The 12644-nt window shown below is 33.6% G+C and overlaps 1 protein-coding gene across 1 annotated transcript in view; it reads right to left on the bottom strand.

The window, feature by feature from the left end:
* VAV3 (vav guanine nucleotide exchange factor 3) overlaps positions 1-12468 on the bottom strand; it is a gene marked incomplete at its 5' end in the record, with an annotated part of 28158 nt that extends 15690 nt beyond the window's left edge. Inside the window, 5 exons of the mRNA XM_010715646.2 lie at positions 1130-1217; positions 1824-1940; positions 3495-3529; positions 7435-7500; positions 12328-12468. Of these exons, the coding sequence (XP_010713948.2) occupies positions 1130-1217; positions 1824-1940; positions 3495-3529; positions 7435-7500; positions 12328-12468 (447 nt within the window). The remainder of the gene's footprint in view (positions 1-1129; positions 1218-1823; positions 1941-3494; positions 3530-7434; positions 7501-12327) is intronic.
* Positions 12469-12644: the final 176 nt, after the last annotated feature.

Here is a 12644-nt window from a genome sequence, read left to right as displayed (position 1 = left end):
GCATATAAAATAATGGAAATGTGAATGAGTAGATAAATGGACCATGTAAAAAATTTCAAGGCATTTCTATGAAAATCTGTTGGTTTTTCCACCTCAGAGGAAAGGGTTCTTCAACCTGTCACTGTCTCTTAGCTTTGAATCATCTCTAATAGTGACGATATCAAACAGTTCATACACAGAAGCTGGAGTAAGATTAAAAGTGACTAGACAATTATAAGCAAACATATTTCATTTGATTCATGATACTTCAACTGTGGGATTTCACTCTTCAGAAATGCAATCAAAAAGTAATGCAGTTACTGTAAATCCTTCCCTCTTTCCAGTACCTATTCAGTCATTCCATTCTACATAGTTACATCCTGATTCCCAAAATGAAGAGTTGACCAAGCCAAGCATAGGTTAAAATAAGGAAAAAGAACCATGTTCACTTATTTCCTTCAATTAAAAATAAATAAATAAATAAAAATTAAAATAAGAAAATAAAACCTTCCGTGATCATTATTAACTTCAGCCAACAAAATGACTCCCAAGATCTAATGCACGCATCACATTTCTGATAACTGTCCAAGGCTTATCTTCTGAGGCAACCTCTGGAGCACTTCACTTCCCAATGCTGTAAGCTTTTGTAGACTGTTTGTAAGGTAGAATCTAAAGCTAAGAAATATCTACACCTACTTTTAACAGTTCATTGTCACAGACTGCCAGACACTAAAAGCAAGCAGGAAGGTCAGAAGAATAAGAACTATTTGGGCTTTGTTATCTGACATTAACACAGCAGGCAAGCTACACTGTCTGCAAACAAATTTTCTTTCACGTATCATTCAAATTACCAAGGCAACAGAAACAGCCATTTGTAAGCAAGCAGCATTCAAAGTGGGACTCAAATTTCTCCTCTCTTCTACACCACTGTAAGGGATACATTCCATACCTAAATATAAATATGTAATTTTAAGCACGTCGCCATGACTTAAAGCATAAACCTTAAGAATCAAGAAATACCTTATTTGCAGATATAGACATAATTCAAATCTCTCATCCTTCTGCATTTCCACATACCAAAGTAGCACACACTTGAACAGCAACAGTTACACAGAAATCACACATTGTTAAAAACCTAATCAATATTTACCATTAAATTTTTAAATTTTCTATTTTCTGCAATGTGGAAGTAGCCATCTCTTGTTAAAATCTTGATGTGTTTCACTTCGTTATTGTACCTGTGGGCAATGAATAACTTATGAATATAAATGTGTTTTAATCAGGGGCAATCAATAGTTACCTGAAGGCATGCCCCAATAACATTATCCAAATAAATTCTTAAGAGAAAATGCTCATCTATGTCAACACAAAGTTGACATCTAATTAAAAAATATATATTTATTCAACTACAGCTGAAGAGGTAATCTGTGTTCTGAAAAGAAGTTGTAACTAACTACTCTAACCAGGAATTCCCACATATTGTTTGCTTCTCTATTCATTTTGATAATCCCTCAAAATGATGAAATTTGCGAACACATTCTACTGAAATGTCTGAGATGCTAAGACTTTCAACAAATTTCCACTAAAGTCAAGGAAACAATCTTACTCACTTAAAAAGATTACATTATATTTTAAACATCTGCTTAGTCTTACCCAATACATTAGAATGCCTTTTTCTTTTTTTTAGACTTGTTTACATCAGCATCAAAAAACTACTGCTACTTCCTCCTATAAATCCCACGTACTGTGTGTGATTACATAAATTGATTTTTTTTTCCCCTTATTGGTCTCATATATTGAGATATCAAGTTGTAAGTTAAAGCAAAACAACTTATCCCACTTACTTAATGCTAATTGCATATTCTCCTGACTCTTTAGTCCTGTGTCGCACCAGATAAGTGCTATTTATTCTGTTAATAAGTTCACTCTCTGCTTGCAATCTTTCCATTGCTCCTGCAAACCTGTAACACAGAGAACAAAAAATTGCCTATGAGCTCTCCAAAGGTATCTCAATACTCTTCCTGAGACAATAATCTAAAAATACATAAATTAGAATTGAATACTACTTCCAAATCTTTCAATAAAGCGTGAAGAAATTCTGCAATCAAGTTAGGGAAGTTTTTAATTAGAAATTGTCAAATACAATATCTGTTGAAGAAAGTAACTGAGCCTTAGCATTAGCTGAATGACTACTACCTTGAATACTTCAGAGACAAATGCTAGTAACACTAGGTCAAAGACGACCTCTACAAGATTTCAGAAAAATTATTTAGTTTCATAATTACTGATAACCTCTTATAGCTAAAAAATGGGTAGACCAAACTTATACACATACACAAAAAAAAAAAATACTCAGCCTAATATGTTCAAATTTGAAAGTTCTACTGCTGAGAATTGAAAGCTAAAATAAATAAGTCACTGGTACTGTTGTCTGTTTGCATGAGCAGATTTGTGCTCCTGCTCTGAATGGGACTTCATGAGAGGCTGTCTGCAAATATTTATGTACAAAACCAGAAACAGAACTGAGGAGGTGGAAAGTAACCTAGCTTACAGTTAGAAAGTGCTTATTTTACCATTTTAGATATCAGTCAAAATTTAGTCAACATGAAAGACCATTGCTTCACAAAATGCATCACTATGTATTAGAAAAGGTGTTTGAAATGTATCACAGAGTACAAGACTTTACAGCAAGTTTCAGCCTGAAGTCATTTTTCAGTATCTCAAAACCTTAGAGACTAAAGACTTATCCGAGTGATGCATTTTCTCTAAATACAATTATAAATACAGCAAATGTTAGAATTGCAGTAAAAATACCAATTTATAGTATTAAACATTCTATTTAGATTGTTTTGAGAAATCCATGTTTGTTTTGTTCCAATTTCATTTCACACAAGCTGGAGAAAATCAGAACTCATCTGTAAATGACAAAGTATAAAACTATTGAAAGCACGTGATGATTAATCTGCTCTTTCAGAATTAGCACATGTTTTCCAGGGTCTGGTGAATTCTAGTAAAAAGAGGTCACTCAGTACACTCCACATGCTCCAGACTAGCACAAGGTGTAGTTTTGATACACTGTCCTTTTATAGGGCTAATTGTTTTTTTGCTTTTGTTTTTTTTAGGATTTTCTTTGTTTTTTAATTAAAGGAAAAGCAGATTTATTCATGGGACAAAATGTATTTAAAATTAATCCTTCTCTTTAGTCACTTAACACATAAAATCTACTTGCATGCTTCGTATTACACTTATCTCCTACTGTTCCACTTCAGACCCCTGGGACTAAGGCTGTGCAGCTACAGACTTGCAAACAGAATGTCTAAACCATTGAGCAAATTGTTACATCATAAATGCTTTTAGACCATCTATGGCGTTTGCCCAAACCATTGCACAATGCCTTCTTAAGAAGCCTAGAAAAGTTAAACCAACACAAATTAAATTGTAATAAGCAGTAAGCAGTTATCTTTTTATGGCTACTTCTTAGAAAGAGACTCTTGTAAGACTAAAGAGGGACTCACCACAGTTGCGATGAGTAGTCAACTGGCTTAGGAACCTACGACAAAGGAAATGTAAGAGAATGCAGATCAGGATTTTTTTTTTCCAACACACAAATTAGACAGTATTGTACTAGTATCCAACATCCACAAGAAACAAGGAAAAAGAAATAGATCTAGTCTGAAAGACTGTTTTCATTTGAAGAAACTTAAAATAAAAAGCAAATATTATATGCTATTCTGAAAGTAACATAATATTTTAACTTAAATGCTGCTGTGACAGATATTTTTACTGCTCATACATATACATGCATACATTCATCTGTATAAATATGTGCACATGCGTATGCACACTTTTTTTAAAATCAGAATCGTCACTTTTATTTTGTTAGCGCCTACATTAAGTTTCATACACAAAATAATCTCATGGAACTTACTTACTGTTGAAAAGTATCTTTAAAATGTGCAAATGTATATTAACACATACAAAATTCTGTGTTTCCAGGATTACGTGGCCTTCGAAAAACTGTCTACACGGAATGTAGTACATAATCTCCAGAGAGAGATAAAATTAATCCACGGATTATTTATTGCATAGTTTCATTCATATCTTTGCACTTTGTTTTACTCCTGCAGTGGATTTTAATAAGTATGGAATTAAATGTTAAAAATCAAGCAAACTACCACCAGTTTGCAAAATAACTGTTATATGTTTACATAAGCATACGCATAGATAATGTTAATATATGCAAAAAATAAGCACAGTATAGAAACATCCGTGATAATCAGCATTCCTTCTTGACCACCTCTCACTGTTGTCTGATACATCAGTATTTCACTACTCTTTTAAAATAACTTGCAAGGTGCTGAAAAACTCATTTAGAAGAAGCTTAGCATACACTTTGCAGATTTATAACCTGATGTCAAACATTCTTAGATCAGCAAATGATTTTTTCATCTAGAGAATCACAGATTATTTTGTTTTCTAGAATATAATACCACAAAATTAGTGTCATTCTTACAATTTTTAATGCCAATGGATTGTATTAATCAGAGACTTCCAAACACAGATCATCTCAGAAAGACATTATACAGGTCTACCAATGTAAGATAATTGAAATTAATTCAATTAAACTTCTCCTACAAGCTTGTATGTTAAATAACAAGTAAATACAAGCAGATGATATCTGCCAAGTCTTCCATCAGGTCTCTCAACCTAACCTTGAACTAAAGGCACATAATTCCTTCAGATGAACAAAAATTCACAAAGCTCTGCATACTGCTTTTAACATAACATTCATTCAAGCTAAACACATCACCATTCATTTGAATGTCTCTCAATCTAAGATATTTATGTTAAAATTGTGAATTACACAGGATGACCCTAAATCTACATTTTCTCTAAGAAATAATGCAGGCACTACTGTGGTACACAAAGTTTCGTGAAAAAAAAAAAGGGGTCACATGCTCAGCTTGCACAGGAGTAAATCTGTCCAGGTATTAAAACAGTAATTAAGATAATCTAATTTTTGTAAAGAAGAAAAAGGAAGAACACATGCATTAATCCCTAACAACGTAGAGAAGGGGTTCACAAATAGTAGTACCATACTGCTGGTGGCATGCAAACCTCTTTGAAGTGTAAGGGCGTAACACAGCTAGGTACTACTACTGTCAGTAGCAGTGGCACTATCACTAAACCTACTAATAGTCAGGCATCTCTATCTTTAATTGTAAGACTTGGGGGAAAAAAGTAACAGATTATGAACATGCTGACAAAGAACTCCTGTGAGAGATATTTTTGTGAAGCAACCAAATGAAACATCCAAAGGCCAACTGGGCATTTACGGAGTCTTGATGTGCTGCAAGATATTTTGATAATAATATATTTTTCATCTACAGAAAAATAGCACCTTGAAAGATTTGCATTACCTGCCATAAGGTTAATTAAGTAATTTCAGCAACAGAAGAAAAGGAACAGTTAAAATACAAACATTTTGATTTCTCAACCTGCCCTACTAAGTTGGAAAGGATATACAAAATTCAAAGAGAGTTTGAAGTCTGCACTTTAGAGTAGGCTAACTATAGATGGGTAGTCCTTTTCATTAATTTCAAACACACAATTTCATTGTCACGAATAGAGTAAAATCAAATGCTATTCCCAAAGCTCCTAGCTCACATTGTGCTATACATCCACTGCCTCAACAGAAATGAGGAAAATGGAGAACTAGGAAGGATCAAGCATTGCTCTTGTGGTGCAGAAAATGTCTGCTGACATATACTACTTATCGCAAACAGGAAGAAATTGTTTATAGGTACATCTGTGAAAAGTCTGGAAAATATATATTCTGAAGCTCAGCAGTTTTTCATTCAATATTCATTTCCAAAATCTTTGATATATATATTTCAATCTGTTTCCGGGCATTTTTATATCAGTTGGTTGTAAAGACTGCTAGACTTAATAATAATAGTAAATGTTATAGCATGTTAAAAATCTGATTGATGTTTCAATATCTTTAACTGCATCATTTGTCATAATAAGATGCTGATATTTTATCCTTCCAGGTTAATAGTGGTGAAGTATCTTTTTGGTCTGATCATGACATTGGTTGGTTACATTTCATGAATAATATTTATTCACTCTGTGAAATTGTATTATTTTCAACACTCTTTTTAGTAGTATATTTCTGAATTTAGCGGGAAGTTCTATCACTAGAAAGCAATTTTCATAACACTCCCAACAGCATTTTTCATAAGTCTGAATAACCCATTTCCTCTGTTTTAGAGCATAGTGGTGGTTCCTAAACCACCTGGGGGTTGCTGTCAGTGGTAGTACAGTATAACTGGATGCCCTGAGGAACGTATAGCCAATCTATAGTCCAGTATCACTGGTACTTATTTATGCATGGTGCAAGAAATCCACATATTTTGTAGTGAGCAAGGAGTGGGAGAAGGAAGTTAAGCTCATATAACATTTTTAACGTAATTACAGATCTGTTCTGTTATGCAATTTAGCATATCTTGTGCCTACAAAAATTCACGTGCATCCCTCTTCAAACAAAATTCTTAAAACATATGGTACTAAAGATGACTCAGGATATCTCAATGTATTTATTCTTTAGAATGACATGTATTTGCTTTAAAATGAAGGGACAATATAAGCCTTAAAAGCATAAGAAAATGCAGCCAGTAACAGATTATGCCATCTACTTATAAATCATTTAAGTGGCATCTTGTCTGCTGTAATGAAAGGAATTTCAATAATAAGTCAAACTTGTGAATCCAGTTAAAATGTTTAAGCTGTCTCAAAGAAAGGAATGATTCATCACTGTTATTGATGTACATGAATTATCTCAGTTAAAGAACTAATAGTGATCTGATGCACAGCATTATATAGGACAGATGAAGAACCAAGCATGAAGCATTTTAAGGCAGTCATTGCATCCATATAGGAAATCTTGAGCATACATTGTGAAACATCTTTGAATGAAATAAAAGCAACTAGGAACATACAGAGATTAAATTAATCAAGTAACCTAAATTCAATGTTTTGTTTTAGTTTCACCTATTTTTAAACTCACTACTAATGGTGTAATCTCTCTCTCTAACCCAAAGTGACTGGGGAATAGATTAGAGTCATAGCATTCTCACCTTGCTGTGAGGGAAGGATGAAACTGCACTTTGATGTAAAATATGTTTACCCCATATCCTGGAAACACTTTAAGACAATTCAATTTATTAACATTCCCACAAGCTAAACCTGCCTCTCAAACATGTTTTCTTGACATGCACAACTTAAATCCAGTAACTGAAAATATTAGAATGCTGTACTATAAACAATATTGAACACCACAAAACACAAAGGATCTAGAAATAATGGAACTTAGGCAAGCTAAGATTAATAAAGTGCTGGCACAAACTAGGCAATTTTCCTGTAAGACAACAAAGAGAATTAAATGGTACATACACATGGGCTAGGCTTTACCGCATCACTTGGGAAGAAGCCCAGTTCTCCTGTCGTTAGATTTCTACCCTAGAAAAAAAATAATCCATTTTTGAGACATGAGGATTAACAATAAACAATACATTCACGGTGGTTTAGGAAGATAAAAGTTTATCAAATAAATTCCTTAAAATAAAAATGCTCATCTAATAAAATGTTATTCAACAGTATTTCTTAAATTTATATAATTAACTAATAACTGCAGATTATATGCCTGGAAGTTTTGTGGAATAAAACACAAGAAAATGAACTCAGAACCTGAGTTGTAATATACTATCAGCATTTGGCAATGAAAGAAAGAACAAGTACTTAGCTAGCATTATAATCTTGAAATTAACTTTTTTTTTTTTTTTTTTACCGTCATATCAGCAACATAAAAAGGTAAAAGTGGAGCATTTTCCTACTGTCTGCCTGAATTCATATCCTTACACTGTATTTACTCCAAGATGTGAATCCTTCTTAATTACAACCTGAATTTTTTTTTAACAGAGCTCCAAAAGTCTCCTACCTTAATGATCCCTATTTACCATAGTTAACCTTAATGGAAAGTAGTACTAGTCACATGGATGGACTCTCTTGTCATAGGAAAATATCACAGTCATCGCTAAGGAACATTCTAGCGCTGTGATCAGTACCAAGCTTGCAAAAGCACAAATGTAAAATAAGCATTGAAACAACCCCAAAAAAGACTTTGCCTTCTGAAAAAAAAATCTGTAACTTAAGGTAAATTCAAGAGCTTTGCTAGTTAAATAAAACAAAATCTTTAAACATAACAGGTTTTGATTTATTTCAGATTACTCAAGGAAATTGCTTACATTAAAACATTCTGTAGACAATGAGCTGGTATAAATAATTTGATAATGTGTTTAGGATATTAGGTTAATTTGTTCACGTTTAGAAATCCTAGCTAAACCCATCAAGGCTTGGTGTCGCTCATACAAGAAACGAACTTGTCATTCAATGGTTTTAAAATCTAAGATCTATCCATCAACTCCTATGATTAACAGCAAAATTATCATGTCACCATGCTTTGCTGCTTCTAATCATTTCTTGCTATTTAACATTTCCTGCCTGCTAATTGCTTACTGTTTGATTAGTAAGCATTTCATTTCCCTTGCACGCTCCCTGTCAAGGCTTAGGGTTATTAAAAGAACCTTAGTCCACTGACTAGACAGAACCGGTTTATACTATGCATATACTACTAAATTGTATTTCAGTCATATATATGAACACGTGCACATGCATTTGCACATACTTATGAGAAGCTCTTCAATGAACCTCTTCAAACTATTTTCTTAACTTACATTCTCATCAAGACTAGGGGCTGGTTCACTACTCTTGTACCTTTTTTAATGAGACAGGTTGTCAGAAGCCATTTGACATTTTTGCTGTCAATTTCCAGATTACTCCCTTCTATTTAGTTGAGCAATGCCTATTAACTTCAGTGGACTCATACTGAACAAGAACAGCTAAAAGTTTGTTAATTATTGCATCCTTTATCCATTCTTTTGTTTGTTTACTACGAATTGTCTGTTGAGGAGAGAAATGAATCAGAACAAAATACAGAGGAGAAAAAAAAAGCCACTCTGGAAGTTCTCACTTTCTATGGGCACTTTTACAGTGCTGCCTCTCCAGTACTTCATAAAAAGTTATGTAATTCTAAATTCAATCCCAGTTTATTTGTATCTATCATAAACATGTTGTAAGAACCACAATGACTAAATGCTGTCCATATTCAACAAGAAATCAGGCCTCTCTCCAGAAAAGTCATAGCTGCTGCACTATTTATGCAAGACATGATTGCCACAACCTGCAGGAGGTGAAGCCACAGTCAGAAAGTGAAATGCCATGCAGGACAGATTGCGTGATATATGTTAAACAGACAGAAAAAAAAAAGTGTTCAGTAAGCAATATAGACCAGCATTAATAATAACGTGACTTTTCTATGAGATCCTCAAAGATAAGACTTTTAAGTTCCCTAACAAACCAGGAATATTTTAATGGACAGAAAATCCTAGCCTTATATACAGCCATGGCATTGCATTTTATGGAATTATAAAAGTGAGCTGGTCTTCTACTAATTAACTGCTACATTCTACAAGGTTGTACAGTAGAATTACTCACCTTCCCAATTTATTCTAGCAATAACAGAAGCATAAATAAGATATTAATAAAAATTACTGGTATTTTCAGGTAATTAAAAATCTCTCACTTTAAAAACATTGAAAATCAGCATCAGCATTAAATGGAAAAATGTACCAAACTAGAACAAAAGCAGTTGTAAGACCCAATTCAGGCTGGCACTCTATTGAATTCATTTAAATTTCAGGGAAAGCAAAAAAAAACTCTACAGAGTGCTTGGGATCACCCTTCCAACTTCCACTCATCTATGAAAAAATCCCTGAACAGGTAAACACATGGCAAAAAAAGAAAAATCCAGATTCATTTCTTCTCACATACAACTTAGGAATCATTCAACAGAGAAGTTTCTTAATATATAAATTAAGGCATTTGTGTCAGACTCTCATCTGATTGAGGAAGATTTGATCTGATACTTAAACTTTTCCTCTTTCCTTCCTACTTAATTCTCTCCCAAGCCTGCAGACATTGAAGTCTTTGCTCTCTCTGAACTTCCAGTACTCATTTCTTTCAATGTCTTTATTTATTTTGAAGTACACCACCTGCACTGTTTCAATGTGTAGGCAGGAATCATATTCTATAGCCATTTCTCAGCAAAAAAAGTTTTCTTTTGCATCCTCTCCATGCAGAGTAGTTCCTATTAGCTAGCTTTAAACTCCTCATCTCTCAAAGATGAAAAAGCTCATCTCCTTCTATCTTCTACACCTTTAAAATACTTTACTGAAGTCAACATCCATTATGCTTTTCAGACACATCACCTAACAACCTGGGAAGTCTTAGAATTAATATTGTGAATTTTGCTCGAGGTAACTATTTGCAACGAAGACATTAGATTGCTATTTCTCATCTGTTAGTTGTAATTATAACTCCCAGATTTCTGGGAAAGTCTTCCCAAATGAGATTATGTTCCCTATTTACATGAAAAATAAAGATTACATACTAGTTCCAATTGAACTTCTAAGTTTTTTTACACCATAACCTGTAACGACATCATTTTACCAGTAGGTTGTCCTTAGACTGAAACATCGAAAAAGGATTAAAAAAAAAATTAGAAATTGTGTTTGAGGGAGAATTCATAAGTACACTTAGAACATACTTTTGGATGCTTATATCAGGACTACGAAATAATGAAGCATTACAAAGGACATCTGTAAAAGTAATTTCTTGATATGGGTTTAATATGCATGAAAGAAAAGCTGATTTTGGGAATGGAAAGAATCAGCTCAGAATCTATTTGTATTCTTTTGGCATACTCAAGAAATACGATTGTGGGTGGGTAACTGTAATGGAAACCTAGGGTAGGAATTGTGGCATCCCTGAAAGCCTGTCCTTGACTTCAGCAGGTACCGGTTTATTCAGGCCTAGCTCAGAAGAGAAATGTTAATTCACATCTACAATAAAAATAAGACCATTTCAAAAGGTACACCGTTACACCTGAAACAACTACTACTCTTACGGATCTGAAATGTACATTGAAAACATTAACTTTTCTCTTTCTACTTAATAAGCCTTTTTTTTCTTTCTCTCTGAATGTTAAGTAAACAAGCAACACCTAGGGAAGCAGAATGGTTCTTCCAGCTCTGCACGTGACTCAACAAAGAAAAGTAGTCACGCTAAAAGGAACGCATGATGGTCACTATAGGAATATCCTTATTTTCAAGGAGTCTGTTGAGAACAGTAGGTAACTTGCAATGATATCAACCTCCTTATACTGAATCTTCTCTTAGAAGAAAATTTAGGTTTCAATTGATACTGGGGGGAGGCAGAAAGAGAATGCATGGGATAAATAGATGCTTTTCTGAACCATCTCTTTGTTTTTACGATAGGTCAGACTGCCTCTCAGAAGAGCAATTGCTGTTTCATGAAGAAAAAAGATAATATTCTGTTTTTCAGATTGCGTAACACATAGATTGATGTCCGTATATGGCTTTGACTGACTAGAGAATTACCACAGTAACTGCTATAAAATCATTTACACTAACATTAATGGAGCAGAATTTTCATGTCTGTCAAAATACATTTGATCTTATCACATTTAACCAAAAGCTTAAAGTAAGCATTGCTTAATAACTTGTGGCATTTATTCGATATGCTCTAAAGAATGAAAAAAATATATACTTATACCGCAAATACTTGTCTGTTGCAAGCACTTGAATTTCTAAAATGAGCAGCAGTAAGCTTAAAAATCTATTCTAACATTACTATTCTGCAGGTCAGCTGCAAATTATTCTAAAAAGCTTCTTGGATAAAACCTGGATATTCATAACAATTTATGTCTTCAAGTCATTTCTTAATATGCATTCTAAAATACAGATGTCACTACAAGTCTTATGAAAACCACTACTGAGTGTTCTATGACATGAAATTTGCTTACAAAAGACTTCTTGAATGATTCCACTGCACATGACAGTTTTCACTGAGATTCAAATCTCCTTCCAAGGCTTCTGGGGAAAAAGCCTCCCCGACTCCCGCTAGGTAAACACAATATGATTCTAGATAAATTATTTTACATGATAGGTACAAATAATGTCGAAGACAAATTCCAGTAGATTCAGATAATGGATAGATGCATAAATACACAGCAACAGAATTAGTCCAACAAGGTGTCAATAATTCTAGCTTGTACCAAACGTACAAAAAACTACAAGATAAATTTCTCAATACAGATTTGTTATCCGAGACTAATGGAATACAGTCATTTCGTAAACAATACAGTACCTGCCAAAATAAACTATGGGCATCGCCTGTAATCAGTTCAATAGTGTCCCCAATCTGGATATGCAATGGTGGACCATCCTGTGGCGCTGGTTGCGGTATTCCTTTGTAGTTTCGAATTACTTGCATTCTTGGTAATCCTGAATTTAAATAAAAAAAAAAAGGACAAAAGAAAAAAAAAAATACAAGACAATAATGTATTCCAGTGAATAACCATTAATGAAATCTTAGGACCATAAAACCAATTAATTAAAAAGACAACTATGAGTTTAATAGGCATCTGACTAAGGCATAAAGGCAGACACTTCTTTCACTTGGCT

Source organism: Meleagris gallopavo, chromosome 10 (assembly GCF_000146605.3).
Source record: "Meleagris gallopavo isolate NT-WF06-2002-E0010 breed Aviagen turkey brand Nicholas breeding stock chromosome 10, Turkey_5.1, whole genome shotgun sequence".
NCBI classification, from domain to species: domain Eukaryota; kingdom Metazoa; phylum Chordata; class Aves; order Galliformes; family Phasianidae; genus Meleagris; species Meleagris gallopavo.
This window is presented reverse-complemented; position numbering and strand designations above follow the sequence as displayed.